The 18497-nt window shown below is 43.2% G+C and overlaps 1 protein-coding gene across 3 annotated transcripts in view; it reads right to left on the bottom strand.

The window, feature by feature from the left end:
• Positions 1-4081: 4081 nt before the first annotated feature.
• HYDIN (HYDIN axonemal central pair apparatus protein) overlaps positions 4082-18497 on the bottom strand; it is a 423676-nt gene continuing 409260 nt past the window's right edge. For all 3 annotated transcript variants that reach the window (XM_016930119.4, XM_016930120.4, XM_009431186.5), the window contains exons 84-86: positions 14958-15188; positions 6370-6594; positions 4082-4649 (exon numbers count right to left, since the gene is read on the bottom strand). In XM_016930119.4, the coding sequence (XP_016785608.3) occupies positions 4167-4649; positions 6370-6594; positions 14958-15188 (939 nt within the window). In that variant the 3' untranslated portion in view covers positions 4082-4166. The remainder of the gene's footprint in view (positions 4650-6369; positions 6595-14957; positions 15189-18497) is intronic.

The following is an 18497-nucleotide window of genomic DNA, read 5'->3' as shown; positions in this document are numbered from 1 at the left end:
CTTCTCTGACCTGTGACCATTCCTGTTGAAACTCTTCTAGACTAGGGGATAACTGATGTGCCTGACTGCATACTAGTCATCATTTCACAGTTACAATTCATCTGCATCTGTGTGATGCTTGGTTGTCATGCTAGAACTTGTAATAGTTCTGTAACAACTATTCATAATAGCTATTACAAGTATGTAAAAGTTATGACATAACTTGTAGCAAGAGGCTGCTGATGACATTGTAAGAAATTGTACCAAAATCTTGAACTGTGCAAAGCAGTTTCTCCAACAGCAATGTAATTGTAGCTGGAGTTTCAGGGCAACAGGGTTTAAGGTATTAGGTAGAGGTCTTGAAATGTGGCAGGCCCTCACCAATGTTACAGTATTGTCACCTCTGACTTGAGGCTCCTAAAGAAGTGGTTAGACTTAGCATGCCACACTCACTGGGGGCCCAGTGTGGAACGAGGCCAGGGAGCCTCATTCCCATGGTATTCTGTGCACAGTGCTCCTTGGAGTTCTGCCACACAGCTACCCTGACATTTTCTGAACATCCCCCAGTTAGAAGTCTCCTGGTCTGCTTTGCTGAGAATGGATTCTCCAATGTAACTTCCACAAGCATGTGTTGGAAGGGTTATTTTCATCAAGCCTGCTGTTAAGCTACTTTGCCATTCCAAATTTGCTAATATAAGACTATTTTGTTATTGTTTGAGGCTAAGGAAGCACAAGAAAAACCTAAAGGGAAGAAATGCACCCAATCTCAAACCAGCCTGGAAGAGGGTTCACACTGGGGCAGGATCTGAGCTTGGCTCTTGGTCCCAGGGAGAAGGAACTTCCTCCTCTCTCAGGGGCTAGGAGGATTTGGACCCTAGACTCAGTGGTGTCATAGGACCAACACGTTTGTGTGCCCACTGTGCAGTAACAGACCAATGCACAGAGACAGTGGGGATGCAGCAGAGAAAGTGATGATCAAAGGTCACTGAGTGATGAGATGGGAGGATACCCTCAAATCCATCTCCCGGAAGAGTTCTGGGCTGGGGTTTTTAAGGGGATCCTGGAGGGTGAAGGGCTGAAAAACCAGGTGACTGATTGGTTGGGTAAGATGGATGAAATCATCAGGATGTGGAAACTGCATTCTTTGGTGAATCAGCTTCTCGTGAGGTCCTTCAGATCAGCTGATGTCAGTTGTTTCACTGGTACACAGGACCAAGAATAAATATCTCAAACGGAAAACTTAACGTTTCCTAATGTTCAAGTTGTTATCTCCAGAGCATTGAGGGGAACTATGATCTTTAGCAGGGTCTACGTGATTCTGAAACAGCAGGCACCAAACAGCTATGAGGAAGCAGGTCTGAGCGCAGGCTGATCTAGTGATTAATGCTGAGTGTGCTGCAACCTGGGTTCGTTTTTGTTTCTCCCCCTCCCTTCTCCCTGATCAATTTTATAAAATTGTATATGGACAGCTTCAGTGGCTTGGGGAAGCACTGGAACAGGTCTGAAGTTGGGGGAGTTGCCCCTAGCCACCCTAAGGCTGGCTATAAGCCATGCTAGGGCTGGTGGCATGTTAGCCAAGATTTCACACAGCTTCTTCCACCTTTTCTTTAGTCTTAGGGATCACTTGGTGTACCACATTGACCATTATTGAAAAAGTACACCCTTTTGAAGAGTAGGGTGAGGAACCAATTGCTTCCCTTCTCCTAACCTATACCTCTGGTGAATAGGTGGAAGGAGGCACATTTTGGGGAGGGTTAATTTCATCAACTAGGTCCTATGCAGATTTGGTAAGACTTCTCAGGACTGTAATGAAAGAGTTATGGCTGTGGGTTTGGCAAATGTCAAGTTTTGCCAGGTACCTTAAAGTAGCACTCTCAGCTGCAATGTGCATGCAAATCGCCTGGAGGTCCATGAAAATGCAGATTCTGATTCAACAGGTCTAGGGTGGGGCCTGAGGGCCTGCCTTTCTAACAAATTCCCAGGTGATGCTGATGCTGCAGGTCCATAGGCCACTCCGAATAACCAGGAGGCTCGAGGCTTTAGAGTCGTGGTTCTCACAGTCTGATTGGTCTCACCAACGAGCATCACCAAGAACTGGTTAGAAATGCAGATTCTCAAGCCCCACCCAAATCTCCTAGATCGGACTTCCTGAGGGTGGGGCTCAGCAATCTGTTTTAGTAAGCCCTCCAGGGGATGCTGATGTATACTAATATTTCAGAAGCACTGACTTTATACAGATGCTGTATATTTGCAAGTCATCACTCTTGCTCATTGATCTTAGCATCCTCTCAGATTATTGGTCAGAGCGATCTTTGCTCACTTAACCATTGCAAAAATCTGTCATCTGGTTGTCTTTAGACCTATCAGTAGTGTCTTTAGAGGTTATAAGAATAAATTGTCTATTAAGTATGGCAGTCCTCCTCATCTATGGCTTCAGTTACCTGTGGTCAACTGTGGAATGAAAATATTTAATGAAAAATTCCAGAAATAAACAATTCATACTTTTTAAATGGCATGCTGTTCTGAATAGCTTGAGGAAATCTCATGCCATCCCACTCCATCCTGCTCAGGATGTGAACCCTCGTCTAGCGTATGCATGCTGTAGACACAACCTACTTGATAGTCACTGAGTAGATGACTTGGGGTTAGCAGGTCAACTGTCATGGGATCGCAATGCTTGTGTTCAAGGAAACCTTATTTAGTTTAATAATGGCCCCAAAGCACATGGGTAGTGATGCTGGCATATTATTATAATTATTCCATTTTATTATTATTGTTGTTAATCTCTTACTGTGCCTAATTTATAAATTAATCAAAGGTATGTATGTAAAGGAAAATACCACAGTATACGGAGTGTTCAGTACTATCTGTGGTTTCAGGCATCTACTGGGCACCTTGGAATGTATCCCCTGAGGATGAGGGAGGACTATTGTAAAGGTCTGTGTTTACAGACATTCTAGAAAAAGCTTTTTTGGTCCTAGAGTATACTGGGCTAGGGTTGTGGGGAGGTACAGAAGAAGTAGAAGAGTCTCCCTCCATGAAAGCCACCTCTGACAGGTATAAGGGCTTGCTAAAAGATTGCCGGGCCACACCCACAGACTTTTGATTCAGTCGATCTGACATGGGGACTGAGAGTTTGGATTTTTAATAAATTCCCAGGTGATAGTACTGCTGCTGGCCCAGGGACCATTTTTGAGACCCACTTCTTTACGGCATTCATTCCCAAGACGCCATCTTCTTCCAGTCTCCTGCCCCTCTTGTAGGAGGGCTGTGGGGGATGAGTGTGGGGAGCAGGTAGAGGCAGGGGGACCCTCCATCAGAGGTGTATGTCTGCAGAAGCAAACCCATGCCAGGGCCAGACTTTAACCATCTGCTATACAAGTTAAATATATATAATAAAGATGCCCACACCCCTCTCCAGACCAATTACATCAGATGGGGACTGGGCACGTTCAGAGTGAGAGTTAGGTGGTCCTGATATGCAGATGGGTTGAGAATCCCTGCTCTCCTGCTGAATGCTATCCAAGGCGGGGTGTGTGTGTGTGGTGGGGGGAGCTGGGATCTCTATTAGCCTTTCTCCAGGGCCTAGACTTCAGTGAGAACTTTCTGTGTAGGGCAGATGTAGGATTCAGACACTGATGGTATAAAAGCCAAGAGAAAAAGTGATGAGAGTGTCCCTGGATTGCCCTAATGTTATCTGCTCATCCCTTTGAAAATATTTATTTGGCTTTTATGTGAAAGCAGAATAAAATGCCACACCAAAATAGTCATGTCTAAGGGCTTTTTAAACCATTTTGGATTTTAAAAAGAAACTGCAGTACCCAGCGTCACGCATTGCTAAGTGTTGTAGAGTAGAAGGTCATTAGTGTGATACCTGTGCCTTCTTGATAAAAATGGGAATTATTACAAAGTACTTGAGCTTTGGGGCTATGTCAAGAAACTCAATTTAGGGACTTACAAGGATTCAGTTGTCTAAAATATAGAGCTGTTGTGTGTAGTTATAATGTTTAATATGGAATAGATATTTCATATCTATATTTGGAAAACACATAATAGGGAAATAACTGCCCTATAATTGTATGAGAAGAATAAAAACAGTTCCTTTAGAATTCTTATTGTTTTCTCTATTCTTTTTCAGGCTAAGACAATGCATAGCTTTTGGTTGATACAGGTAACCCTGGTTACCACTAAAGGGTGATCCCCTTCAGATAATAAACCCATTTAACTCCAGTTTCACTCCCTTCACCAGGAGGGCAGCTCACAGTCAGCTTGGTGGTGATGGGGGTTTTGCTGCCAGATGGGTTTCCTTCAAAGGAGACTGTGATGTTGTTGACCTTCTTGGGCCGCACAGACTCTCCAGCGCGAATGGTGAAGGCTGGGTTATCCACAATGATGGAGAAGGTCACCATGTGATAGAAGACATTCTTGAAGGGGATGATTATGCTGTACCCGGCTCGGATCGAGAAGGGACCTTGGGGCTTGGGAGGCAGAGCCATTCCAAAGAGGGGGATGATATACTCTCCACCTGCAAGCGATGATAGGATCAGGATGCCCTTGGTCTCACCCAGGTGGCTGGGCTCGAATAAGACTTCCACACTGGCTTCAGTGCCTCCCTGGCCTCCTGGGGCTGCATTAATGAGTTTTTCTGCATGGAAGTCTGTACAGTCGGTCTGAAAGGGGAACAAACAAACTCAGCTCACGTGAGATCCTGAAGAGCACACCAGGGGCTCAAGTCTACCCCAGCCCCTCCACTCCTGGACATCAAGCAACTATGTCTATGTGAGACTGGGAATGTTATAAAGTTGTGTCCTTATAACTCCCTTGTAGGGTAGGTATTACTAATTATTATTTCTATTTTGCTACAAAGAAACAAAGGCAAAGAGATGTTAATAATGTGTACTGAGACACACAGCCACATTATGTCAATAGGGCAGTCATGGATGCTGATCCCCTATATTCGGTTCTTTCCTTCCATGCACATGGAAGACCAAACATTCTGGTTCCTTGCAGATGGGTGGTGCTAGTTCCAGACAACTAGCTGTGAGCAGAAGTGAAAGGTGTCACTTCCATGCTAGAGCCTTTCATTGCCAATTTAACTCTTGTCAGGGTGCTTTCACCGCTCTAATACTGTACTGGAAATATTTGAGATGGTGCTTGAATCCCAAGGGACTGAGATGAGCAGGGTCCCCTGCTGGCCTCTCTGGAAAATTGCTCAAATGAGAAACAAGCCTTCATCTTAAGCCCCTGTGATTGCTACTGCACCTAACCTAGCATCTCTTGGCTGATACAACTGATAAAGAGCCTCTGCCTCTTCGCTACAGCCACAAGATCTCTGATTTTACCTGGGTATGTGACTGCCCAGTACAAAAGCTACCTTTCCTAGCTCCTTTGTTGATAGGTGTGGTCCTGTGAAGTTTTGTTCCATGGAATATTAGTAGAGGTGATATATACAACTGTCCCCTCTTCCCTTGTAGCTGGCTGGAATGTGGATGTCCTGATAAACTATCTTGGCCCACGTGGACCAAAGCAGCTCCCTTCAGAGGGCAGAGCATCGGGACAGAAAGTGTCTGGGTGCCTGGTGTCAGCGAGCTGCCATTCCAGCTCAAACTGCTTATGCCCAGACTGTTATTTGTGAGAGAAACCGACATCTAACTTGCTGTTATTTGTGGTTTCTGTTTTTTAGAATTTTATTTTATTTTTTTAAATAGAGATGAGGTCTCGCTATGTTGCCCAGGCTGGTCTTCAACTCCTGGCTATAGCGATCTTCCCACCTGAGCCTCCCAAAGTGCTAGGATTGCAGATGTGAACCACTGTGTCTAGCTTTGGGTTTCTGTTTTAGTAGTTGAACCTATATTCCAACTGATGTAACAGCTAATGTATATGGAGCACTTACTATAGGCTAGGCTCTAAGAAAATGGCTTTAGATACACATTTAAAATCCTTATAGCAATCCTGCAAGGTTGGGGGTATTATCCCCATTTATAAATAAGCTTAGAGAGCTTAAGCAAATTATTCATACAAAGAGTAAGTGGTGAAGCCAGGACTGAAACCCATGTCTGTTTGATTCCACAGCCAATACCATGACTACTAAGCTATACTGTCTCCCTCTGTGGATCACTGGGCGTGCTGTGTGAAACAAAACTCCCCTACACTCCATCACAGCTTGTTAAGACAGAAAGTCTATAAGGGAAGAACCCAGGCCTGGTGCTGTTTGTTTCTAGCTGGGAGTTTCCAGGCTAGATTCAGGCGTCTGAGGCAGCTGTCACCATGACAACGAAGCACCTGAGTCTCTCTGAGTCTCACATTCATGCTCCCTGTGTCTCCTCTCATTGTTTTTGAACCCAGCGTTCATGTGAGGGAAGGGCAGAAGGTAGAGCAGGGGCCACTCACCCTGCAGTAGTATTCTGTCCTCTGCCGTGTGTAATTGATGAACTTCACAAGGATGATTTGGCTGCTGCCAAGGACAGTCTGGAAGTGAACGGGCTTTTCCGGAAGTGCTGGCGTGGCTTTCAGATAGAGCTCATACTGGTAGTAACCCAAGTCAGTGTTGTGCAAAGTTAGTCTTCCGAAGGTTTCTCCAGCTTTCAGGGGCTGGAATTCAAATGAGAACGTGCCCTGGAAGAGAAAACAGAGTATCCTGTCATGCTGAAAGGCTAATTCATCACCTGCCACCTAGAGAACTGACCAAGGCTCCATAGCAGGTTGGGGGCAGAAATAGTGCACATGATCATGCTGTTCTTGCTCCTGGGGAACCTCTGTCCAAACCAGCCCACCCTCTCTCCCCTGTACCTCTCCTAGCTTTCTCTAGTTCAGGTGATTCTATATCTGGGATCTCTATGAATCTAAGTGCAGGTGTTGGACCGTCTCCTGAGAAGCGCACATAGGGAGATGTGGAGATGGGTGAGTGCTGCCAGTAGGAGGGCTGAAGCTTAGGCAGCTCCTTCTTTGCTCATGGCCAATCTCAGAACAGCGTCCTGGGTTCTGCCATCCTCCATTATTACCCATGGCGAAACAAAGCAAGAACAGAAAGCATTTCTTATATAGCAAAACAAGGGAAACAATTCGAATGTATTATTAGTAGAAGATTAGTTAAACAAATTATGGTTTTCTCATTTCAGTGGAATATTGTGTAGCCACTAGAAAGGATGAGGTAGAGCGGGGCCTGGTGCAGTGGCTCATGCCTGTAATCCTAGCACTTTGGGAGGCTGAGGTGGGTGGATCACAAGGTCAGGAGTTCGAAACCAGGCTGACCAACATGGTGAAACCCCATTTCTAAAAAAAACACAAAAATTAGCTGGGCGCAGTGGTGCGTGCCTGTAGTCCCAGCTACTCAGGAGGCTGAGGCAGGAGAATCGCTTGAACCCGGGAAGGAGAGGTTGCAGTGAGCCAAGATCGTGTCACTCTAGTCCACAGCCTGGGCAACAGAGTGAGACTCCATCTCAAAAAAAAAAAAAAAAACCAGAGGTGTAGAGCAATACACATCGAAATGAAAGGTGTTGATGTTGATGATATTTTAAGTGGAAGAAAGCAGGTTCCAGAAATGCATATATAGTATGAGCTCTTTTTTGTGAAGAATATGTCTATGGATGTATAGAAAGAGACTGTAAGAATATATACCACACTATTACCAGTAGTTACGTTAGGGTGGGAAAATGGGATTCTGGAGACTTATTTTCAATTTCATATACTTTTATATAGGTAAAATTTGGTTTTACTATGAGTAAGTATTTAAAAAAATAACTAGTTCTTATTGAAAAATATCAGAGGCTGGGCTCAGTGGCTCACACCTGTGCTTTGGGTGAGTGAGGCAGGAAGATCACTTGAGCCCAGGAGTTTGAGACCAGCCTGGGCAGCATAGCGAGAGCCTGTTTCTACAAAAAAAAAAAAAAAAAAAAAAAAAAATTAGCTGAGTGTAGCAGCACACACCTGTAGTCCTAGCTACTCAGGAGGCTGAGGCAGGAGGAGTCCTTGATTGTAGGAGTTTAAGGCTGCAGGGAGCTATGATCATACCACTGCACTCCAGCCTGGAAGACGCAGTGAGACCCCATCTCTAAAAAAGTTTTTTAAAAAAGAAAAATATCAGAATAAAAAGAGGATATCGCTGAAGTTATAGTTGTTTAACAAAAAAGAATATAGTATAAGATTTTAGATAATTTTACCACAATTTAAAAACTAGATAAAATAGACATGTGTATAAACAAATATAACCTATAAAAACAGACCTCACTTTGGGAGGCCGAGGCAGGCGGATCACCTGAGATTGGGAGTTTGAGACCAGCCTGACCAACATGGAGAAACCCCGTCTCTACTAAAAATACAAAATTAGCTGGGCGTGGTGGCGCATGCCTGTGATCTTAGCTACTCGGGAGGCTGAGGCAGGAGAATTGCTTGAACTCGGGAGGCGGAGGTTGTGGTGAGCCGAGATCACGCCATTGCACTCCAGCCTGGGCCACAAGAGCAAAACTCCATCTTGGGGAAAAAAAAAAATCAGACCCAAGAACATATAGAAAATCCACTTAGTTCTATTAATATAACCGCTAGAGAAATGTAATCAATAGTAAAAAAAATCCTTAAAGAAATTCAGGTTCATAAATGTTTACTCGTAAGTTATACCAGACAATCAAGGATGAAAGAATACTAGTATTCCACAAATTCTTTCAGAGAAAAGACTAAGAGGGAACCCGTTCCAACCAGCATAAAGTTGATACCAAAATCCAACAATAATAGGAGAAAGAAAAATTGGATGCCAGTCTTTCTCCTGAACATAGTGAATTTTAGAAGATGGTTGGGTACAAAGTCATTATACAAAATAAATGAATTGTAGCCAGGTGTGGTGGCTCACGCCTGTAATCCCAGCACTTTGGGAGGCTGAGGCAGGAGGATCACTTGAGGCCAGGAGTTCAAGACCAGCCTGGCCAACATGGTGAAACCCTGTCTCTACTAAAAATACAAAAATAGCCATGCATGGTGGCACATATCTGTAATCCCACCTACTCAGGAGGTTGAGGCATGAGAATCGCTTGAACCCGGGAGCTGGAGGTTGCAGTGAGCCTGATCACACCACTGCATTTCAGCCTGGGTGACAAAGCGAGACTCTGTCACAAACAAACAAACCCGAAATAAGTGAATTGTAAAAGATGATGGGGTACAAAATCAATATACAAAAATCAATTATATTTCTATATTCTTACAACAAATAATGAAATTTTAAAAAGATACTATTTGTAATAGCATCAAAATGTATAAAACCTAGAAATAAGCCTAATAAAAGATGAATAAAGTCTCTACATAGAAAACCAAATAAATGCTATTGAGAGAAATTAAAAAGGACTTAAATAAGTGGAGATTTGCTCATGGATTGGAAATCTCAATATTGTAAAGATATTAATTTTCCTTCTGATAGACAGGCCCAAGATGGTCCTCAATAATCCCCACCTCTGGGGATTCCCAGCCTCGTGTAGTCTTCTCCCATATGATACCAGGGGCTGACCTGTGTGACCACCGGCATATGGCAGAAAAGATGGCATGTCACTTCTGAGATTAAATGATGAAAGACTGTGGCTTCTATTCTTTTTTTTTTTTTTTTGAGACAGAGTCTCGCTCTGTCACCCAGGCTGGGATGCAGTGTTGCCATCTCGGCTCACTGCAATCTCTGCTTCCCAGGTTCAAGCGATTCACTTGCCTCACCCTCCTGAGTAGCTAGGAATACAGGCACATGCCACCATGGCCGGCTAATTTTTGTATTTTTAGTAGAAATGGGGTTTCACTATGTTGGCCAGACTGGTCTCGAACTCCTGACCTTGTGATCCGCCTGCCTCGGCCTCCCACAGTGCTGGGATTACAGGTGTGAGCCACCGCGCCCGGCCTGTGGCTTCTATTCTTGTGCACTCTTTCTCTTAGATCTCTCATCCTAGGGGAAGTGAGCGAGCTGCCATGTTGAAAGCAGCTCTAGGGAGAGGCCCGCATAGTGAGGAACTGAAGCCTCCAGCCAACAGCCAGCAGGGAGCTAAGGCCTTTCCAGCAACCACACGAGTGAGTTTGCAGACAGAAAATCTAGCCCCAGTCATGCTTCGAGATGACTAGCGTCCTGGCTGACAACCTGATTCCAGTCTCCTGAGAGACCCTGAGCCCAAACCACCTGGCCAAGGTGCTGCTCTTAAATCTTGATCCTCAGAAACTGTGCAGACAGTAAATGTCTGTTGTTTTAAGTTGCTAAGTTTTGGTTCATTTGTTACAGATCAACAAATAACTAATATATTCTCAAAATAATCTATAGATTCAATGTAATCCAAATCAAAATCCCAACAGGTTATTTTTCTTTTCTTTTTATTTTTTATTGAGGAACTTGACAAGCTGATTTCAAAATTGATATGTAAATGTAAAGGGCCAAGAATAGCTAAGATACTCCAGCAGAACAACAATATAAGAGGTTACTAAGTCTCAACATAAAGCTGGAATAATTGCTTGCTTTACCAGACATCAAACCTTACTCTAAGTAGGTAGTAATTAGGATGCTCTGATATTGGCACAAATTCAGTAATTAGATCATTATGATATCATAGAAAAGCTAGAACAGACCCATGCATAGATGAACTTGATTTATTTCATAAACGGCCCTGCAGAGCAGTGGGGGAAAAGATGGCCTTTTAAGTAAAAACAGTATGAGACAATTTATATCCATTTGGAAAAAAAGAAAACTTGACTTCTGCTCACATATGAAAGCAATTTCAGGCTTTAGGCAAGATGATTGCAGCAGCGTAGTTTGGTATCTCCCCAAATCTCCCCACGAAATGCACAGATCTACTAGGTTAACAGCAGCAAGAACACATGGCCACGATTTATAACAAAACTCAGTGAAAAGGTAACCCCTCAAATCCCAAAATACTAGTGGGTAGGACCAAATTACTAACAGCTAGCAGATGGATGCGGTATCAGCCACTATAGAGGAAAAGCAGGAGGAAGGCAAAACAGCATCAGTCTCGAGAGCCCAAGAACCCAGAATCGCCTCTGAATTGGGGGCTCTCATGCAACCTGGAAAACTTTTCTTCCCTTGACATTGCATGAACAGGCAAAACCTGGAAAACCCGATAGGACAATTTGACAATAGCAGCCTAAGCTGGAGGAATATTTCGGGCTCCAGTTTATAGTTAATTGCAAAAACTGTTGCGATAAGATTGGACAATATGGGGCAGTATAGGCCATTTGAATGCACAAAACCAAGTGACTGAAGCTCCTTTCTAAGATAAAACTCCTGCACTGAGAGAAATTTATGAAAGTAGAATCTATTTGACCACAACAGAGACACTAGGGGTAAAGGAAAGATAGAGCTCAGAAAAAGGTGGGGATGAGAGCAGAGAAAATAAATCTTAAAAGCATAAGGCTGTATTTGAAAAAAAAATCGACATTTTGCAGTTACAACAGAGGAGAGAGCCTTAGATAAACAGGTTACCTTCTCCTTCCAAGAGTATGGAAAAACCTAACATGAGCAATGGAAAAGGAGGATGGTACAATTATACACAAAGTTATCATCTTAAAAAAGTCAATGTGAGTGAGTAACAATGAAGACAAGACGGGAAGAGATATCTACAAAACAAAAGAGAAAAAGAAAACAGAACACCCCAGATAACGAGAAAGCACAGGGGGGAATATAAACTTGACTATGTCAGTATATTAAATACATATAATATAAATACTCCAGTGAAAAGTAAAGATTGCTAGGATGGATTAAAAAAACAAATCTGGCTGGACGTGGTGGCTCACACCTGTAACTCTTGGGCTCAAGCAATCCACCCGCCTTGGCACGTTGGGAAGCTGAGGTGGGTGGATTGCTTGAGCCGGGGAGTTTGAGATGAGCCTACAAAAAAATATAAAAATTAGCCAGGTATGGTGACATGCACCTGTAGTGCCAGCTACTCGGGAGGCTGAGTTGGGAGGATCACCTGAGCCTGGGGAGGTTGAAGCTACAGTGAGCTGTGATCACCCACTGCACTCCAGCCTGGGTGTCAGAGTGAGACCCTGTCTCAATCCCCTCTCCACCCCCTTCTCTTAAAATCTATCTCATCTATATGCTGTTTATAAAAGACACATTTAAATTATAAGGGCACAGAAAGGTTGAAAGTATGACAATTAAAACATACACTATGCAAATACTAACAAGAAGAAAGTTGTATTAATAGCCGACAAAATGATCTTCAAGGCAAAATCATTAGTAGAGACAAAGAGGATCACTTCGTAATGAAAACAGTTTCAAGTTACCAGAAAAATACTATCATTTTTACTTTACCAAAATATAGTTCAAAGTATACGAAGCAAAACATGACAAACTACAAGAAGAAACAAACAGATCCACAATCATAGTGATATACTTTAATGTATTCTCTTAACTGATTAAAAAAAAAAAAGCAGACAAAAATGTCAGTAAGAATACAGGAAATTGAACCCGGCTGCGCACAGTGGCTCACGCCTGTAATCCCAGTAGCACTTTCGGAGGCTGAGGTGGGCAGATCATGTGAGGTAAGGAGTTTCAGGTGAGCCTGGCCAACATGGCAAAACCCCATCTGTACTAAAAATATAAAAATTAGCAGGGCGTAGTGGTGTGCGCCTGTAATCCCAGCTACTCGGGAGGCTGAGGCAAGAGCATTGCTTGAACCTGGGAGGCAGAGGCTGCAGTGAGCTGAGATTGCGCCACTGCACTCCAGCTGACTGAGTGAGACTCTGTCTCAAAAATAAACCTCAAAATGGCAAACGCATCCTTTTAAAAAATAGATGGAGGATAAACAAAAACAACAACAACAACAACAACAACAAAAAACCACCCCACAGAACCACACACTGGGCCATAAAAACAAGTCTAAACACATTCTAGAGAACTGAAATAATATAGAATATGTTCTCAGATCACAACGTAATTTAAAAAATAACTAGAAAAATCCACATGTTCAGAAATTAAGAAACTCTTCTAATAACCATTAGTTGAAAAAGAAGTATTAATCACAAAAATTAGAACCTTTTTGAACTGAATAAAAAACACTACAATCACAATTTGTATAACTGCTAAAGCAGTACTTAGATATTTATAATTTTAAATGTATAGCTTGGAAAATCAAGACGACTAGAAGTCAAAGCACTAAGCCTTCATCTTAGAAATTAAATAAGCCCCCAGTATCCCAAAGGAAGCAGAAGGAAGGAAATAATAAAGACAAGAGCAGAAATCAAGTAACCAGAAAGCAAGCATACAATAGAGTCACAATGGAGACAAAAGATGCATTTTGGAAAGAAACCTCTGGTAAGACTAAGAAACAGAGAGAAGGCACAATAACCAATATTAGAAATGAAAAAGCGACGTCACATTACAAAGGTAATATGACATTAACAACTTTATACCAACATTTTAATATATGGATGCAATGAACATGGTCTTATTACTGACGCAAGAAGAAACAGAAAATCTAAGTAGTCCAATAACCCATTAAAGGAATTGAATAGTAGTAGACAAATAAGTAGCAGACAATCTCTCCCACCTCCACACATACAAAAACCCACTAGGCCTAGGTGGCTTCATCTGTGAGTTCAAGAAAGACGTAATTTCAATCTTTTGTAAACTCACAGAATCCAGAAAGTGAGAAAATGCCTGACTCTATATGGCTTGCAAAACTTTGATATGCAAACTGGACAGAGACAGTACGAGAGAGGAAAACGGTGGTCTAAGCTCACTCATGAACACAGATGCAGATCTCCTATATATAATATTACCCAACTGAAATCAATCTGTTTGTAAAAAGGGAAATTAAGTCCACGAGGAGTTAGCAGTTTATCAGATTAGTAACCTTAAAAAACCCGACAATACCAAGGGTTGGTGAAGACGTTGAACATTAGGAACTCTCATCACTAATTGGCAATTACCTACTAAAGTGAAAGCTATGCACACTCTATGACCTGTGGTTCTACTCCTAGGCATATGCTGTGGAACAACGTATGCCTATGCGCATTGGGAGGATACATGTACCAGGAGATCCATGGCTACATTTTTCAGGATAACTAGACATTGAAACCAACACAAATGACCAGCCACTGAAGAAGGAAGTCGGCTGGAGCTGGAGTGAGGGGAATTCGTCAGGTGGGCTGAAGGTGGAAAAACAGAAGAGATTTGATAGAATCTGGACAGTGAGAGTTTGGAGAGATAACCAGATAAAAAGACTCCAAAGAAAGTTCCTCTCCCTGCCAGTTCACAATTCTGTAATTCCAGCCATGCCCTCCTAACCACTGTCAAAGTTTTCTTGTGCTCCTTCCTGAAGTAGTGTGTGTGTGCGCACACTATTACATACCTTGTTTTCCTTTTCACCACACCTATTCTATTTTATTTTATTATTTTATTTTATTTTATTTTATATTATTTTGAGATAGAGTCTTACTCTGTTGCCCAGGCTGCAGTGCAGTGGCACAATCTCGGCTCACTGCAGCATCCACCTCCCGGGTTCAAGCAATTCTTCTGCCTCAGCCTCCTGAGTAGCTGGGATTACAGGCGCCCACCACCATGCTGGGCTAATTTTTGTATTTTTAGTAGAGATGGGGTTTCACCATGTTAGCCAGGCTAGTCTCAAACTCCTGACCTCAAGTGATCTGCCCTCCCTGGCCTCCCAAAGCGGTGGGATTATAGGTGTGAGCCACTGCGCCTGGACTCTATACTACTTTTATAATTAAGAAAAAACAAGAAAAATAGTTTTAGCTGGAACAAAGAAAACAAACAAATCACAGAGACAAGGTTCGTAAGAGAGAATTCCAAACGATGTGCCCAAGCTCCTATGAGGACTTTAGCAACAAGAAAAGGAACATGAGGGTGATTGTCCCATCCCCTGCCTTCCTGACCACTGTCAGGGCTGGCCCACCCTCTGGGGATGCAGAGTGTGGATCCAGAGATCTCATGGGTGGAAGCCACTCTCACAGCTCTCAGGGAGCCCCCGACAGCCAAGGGGCCGTACCTCGGAGTTGGCAGGCACCACAAACTGGGAGGGCAGGGTGATGTCGGGCATCCGGCATTCCGTGGAGAAGGTCACCGAGTAGGGCAGAGGGTTCTCCAACTTGATGGAGGCTGACGCAACTTGCCGGACTGGGGTCACCATCTCGATGGTTTTGTTGATGCCTGAAGGGATGACCCTGAAACTCACATTGTAGTACAAGAACTCATTTGTCTCCTCGTTTCGGAAGATCACCTGCATTCACGGGGAGAGAGGGAGGAAGGAGGGAAGAGTAGGGGTGAGCCGAGGGTCCTCTGCACATTTTCAGAGGCTCCTTCTCTTTTTTAGCATTGTTTGGCACATGAAGCACAGGTACCAGGCTGACAGGACCCTCGCAGCCTACCCGGATCCCTGCCAGCCAGACTTTCTAGTTAGGGATTCCGGCTCCTCCCAGATGAGAGATTATTAAATAGCCTGGGCTTGCTTTAGAAGAGGCTAGATAGAGCAGGACTGTCCAACGCCAGCACTTCCCTGGTGGGGACAGCTGGCCGGCTCTGGAAAACAAGCGAGACCTTTGAGGTACGTTTCAATGGCCTGCCTTCCTTCCTTCCTTCCTTCCTTCCTTCCTTCCTTCCTTCCTTCCTTCCTTCCTTCCTTTCTTTCTTTCTTTCTTCTTTCTTTCTTTCTTTCTTTTGAGAGGGAGTCTCACTCTGTTGCCCAGGCTGGAGTGCAATGGCATGACTCGGCTCACTGCAACTCCCACCTTCCGGGTTCAAGTGATTCTCCTGCATCAGCCTCACAAGTAGCTGGGATTACAGGCGCCTGCCACCATGCCTGGCTAATTTTTGCAGTTTTAGTAGAGACGGGGTTTCATCATGTTGGCCAGGCTGGTCCTGAACTCCTGACCTCGAGTGATCTGTCCGTGTTGGCCTCCCAAAGTGCTAGGATTATAGGTGTGAGCCACTGTGCCTGGCCACAATGGGCTTTCTTCCTATTCCTGTTGCTGCTGGGATAGTTTAAAAACAACAATAGCATCTGACACTTAATTAATGATTACTGTATGCCAGGCAATAAATAGAAATGCTTAATTAGTTAATTCACACAATTCGTAGGAACTGTTATTATGCCACTTAACCTTTTTAAATTAAATTAAATTTAATTTAATTTTTATTTTGTAAAGATGAGGGAACTGAGGCTTAGCAAACTCAAGTATCTTGCCCAAGGTCACACGTAAAGAAGAGTCAGGACCAAGATTTGAACCCAGGTTAGACTGACTCCAGAGCTCACACTTGTTAACGACACTATACTGTCCCTTCACCCCTGCAACGGACTTCTTGTGCTGCTCACCTCTTTAAGTTCTTTTCCCTGGTGACTGATAATGTTCAGCATCTTCTCGTGTTTTTATTGGTCATTCACATAGCTGCTTTTATGCAATAGGGTCTATTCAAGTGGTTTGTCCTTTGTAACACATTGGGTTGTTTTATCTTATTAGGAGTTAATAGTTCTTTATATAGTCTGGCTTTTTACTTTCAACTTCTTTGTGTCTTGAAGAGCTTCTAACATTCCCTTTTTTTTTTTTTTTGAGATGGAGTCTTGCTCTGTCACCCAGCCTGGAGTGCAGTGGCGCCATCTCAGCTCACTGCAAGCTCTGCCTCCCGGGTTCACGCCATTCTCCTGCCTCAGCCTCCCAAGCAGCTAGGACTACAGGCGTCCGCCATCACGCCTGACTAATTTTTTTTTTTTTTTTGTATTTTTAGTAGAGACGGGGTTTCACCGTGTTAGTCAGGATGGTCTCTATCTCCTGACCTCGTGATCCGCCCGCCTTGGCCTCCCAAAGTGCTGAGTTTACAGGCTTGAGCTACCGCGCCTGGCCTTCACTCCCTGTCTTTTAATTGGAGTGTTTAGCGTTTTACATTTAAAGTGATTTTTTTTTCTTTTTTTTTTTTTTTTGAGATGGAGTCTCGCTCTGTCGCCCAGGCTGGAGTGCAGTGGCGCAATCTCGGCTCCCGGCAAGCTCCCCATCCTGGGTTCACGTCATTCTCCTGCTTCAGCCTCCCAAGTAGCTGGGACTACAGGCACCCACCACCGCGCCTGGCTAATTTTTTTGTGTTTTTAGTAGAGATGGGGTTTCACTATGGTCTCGATCTCCTGACCTTGTGATCTGCTCGCCTCGGCCTCCCAAAGTACTGGGATTACAGGTGTGAGCCACCGCGCCGGGCCTAAAGTGACTGTTTATATGTTTGGCCCGAAGTCTGCTTCCTTGCTAGTTATTTTCCACTTGTCCCTTTTATTTTTCATTTTTCTGTTGTTACTTTCCTGCTTTCGTTTGGATTGATACACAATCTTTTGGCATATATTTTACTTCCTCTACTGGCTTCTTAGTCATATTTTAAAACATATTTTTTTTTTGAGATGGAGTCTTACTCTGTCTCCCAGGTTGGAGTGCAGTGGTGCGATCTCAGCTCACTGCAACCTCCACCTCCTGGGTTCAAGTGACTCTCCAGCCTCAGCCTCCCGAGTAGCTGAGATTACAGGCATGTGCCACCACGCCCGCCTAATTTTTGTATTTTTAGTAGAGACGGGGTTTCACCACATTGGCCAGGTGGGTCTTGAACTCCTGATCTCAGTTGATCCGCCTGCCTCAGCCTCCCAAAGTGCTGGGATTACAGGTGTGAGCCACTGCACCTGGCCTTTAAAACAATGTTTAGTGGTTGTTCCAGAGCTAAAAATGAATCCTTATCAACATTTATTAAATGTTAATATTTTATCACTTCCCACTTGACAATGGATGCTTCCTGGTCCCTACCTCACACTTAATAATAACCTTGCCTTAGCATCACTTCATTTGCCTGTCCACCCCATCTTTTGTGCTTTTGTTATCATATCTTTTATTTCTATATACATAAGAACATCCACCTTAGAATGTTATTATATTTGTTATAAACTGTCAGTAATCTTTTAAGAAATCCAAGAAAAAACCCTCCAAATATATATTTTGCATTTCCCTAGGTATTGACCATTTCTAGAGCCCCTCTTTTCTTCTTGCAGACTGGAGTTCCCATCTGGTACCATTTCCCTTCAGACTGAAGAAGATCTATTAACATGTTTTGCAGTAATGTAAATCTGCTGACAATGAATGTTCTCAGGTTCTTTTATATGAAAATGTCTATTTCACTCTCAGTTTTAAAGGACATTTTTAGTGGATAAAGAATTTTTAGATGGACTGTTTCCTTTCCTTTCAGCGCTTTACAGATAGCTTCCATTATTTCCTAGGTGAAGCCAGAACTCTAGGATAGCCATTGTTATCGCTGTCCCTCTCTCTGTAATATGTATTTTTTCCCCCTGGCTGCTTTAAGCTTTTCTCTTTATCTTTGTTTTTTGGCAGTTTGAAAATGAAACGATGCCTGATGTGTACAGGCATAGTTTTCTTTGTATTTCTCCTGCTTGAAGTTTGCCAAGTTTCTTGGATCTATAGTTTTTTAAAAAAAACTAATTTTTAAAAAAATATCCAATTAGGAAAATTTCAGTAATTATTTTTTCAAATACAGCCACACCTCCATTGAT

The sequence above is a fragment of the Pan troglodytes genome, chromosome 18 (genome assembly GCF_028858775.2).
Source record: "Pan troglodytes isolate AG18354 chromosome 18, NHGRI_mPanTro3-v2.0_pri, whole genome shotgun sequence".
Lineage (NCBI taxonomy): Eukaryota > Metazoa > Chordata > Mammalia > Primates > Hominidae > Pan > Pan troglodytes.
This window is presented reverse-complemented; position numbering and strand designations above follow the sequence as displayed.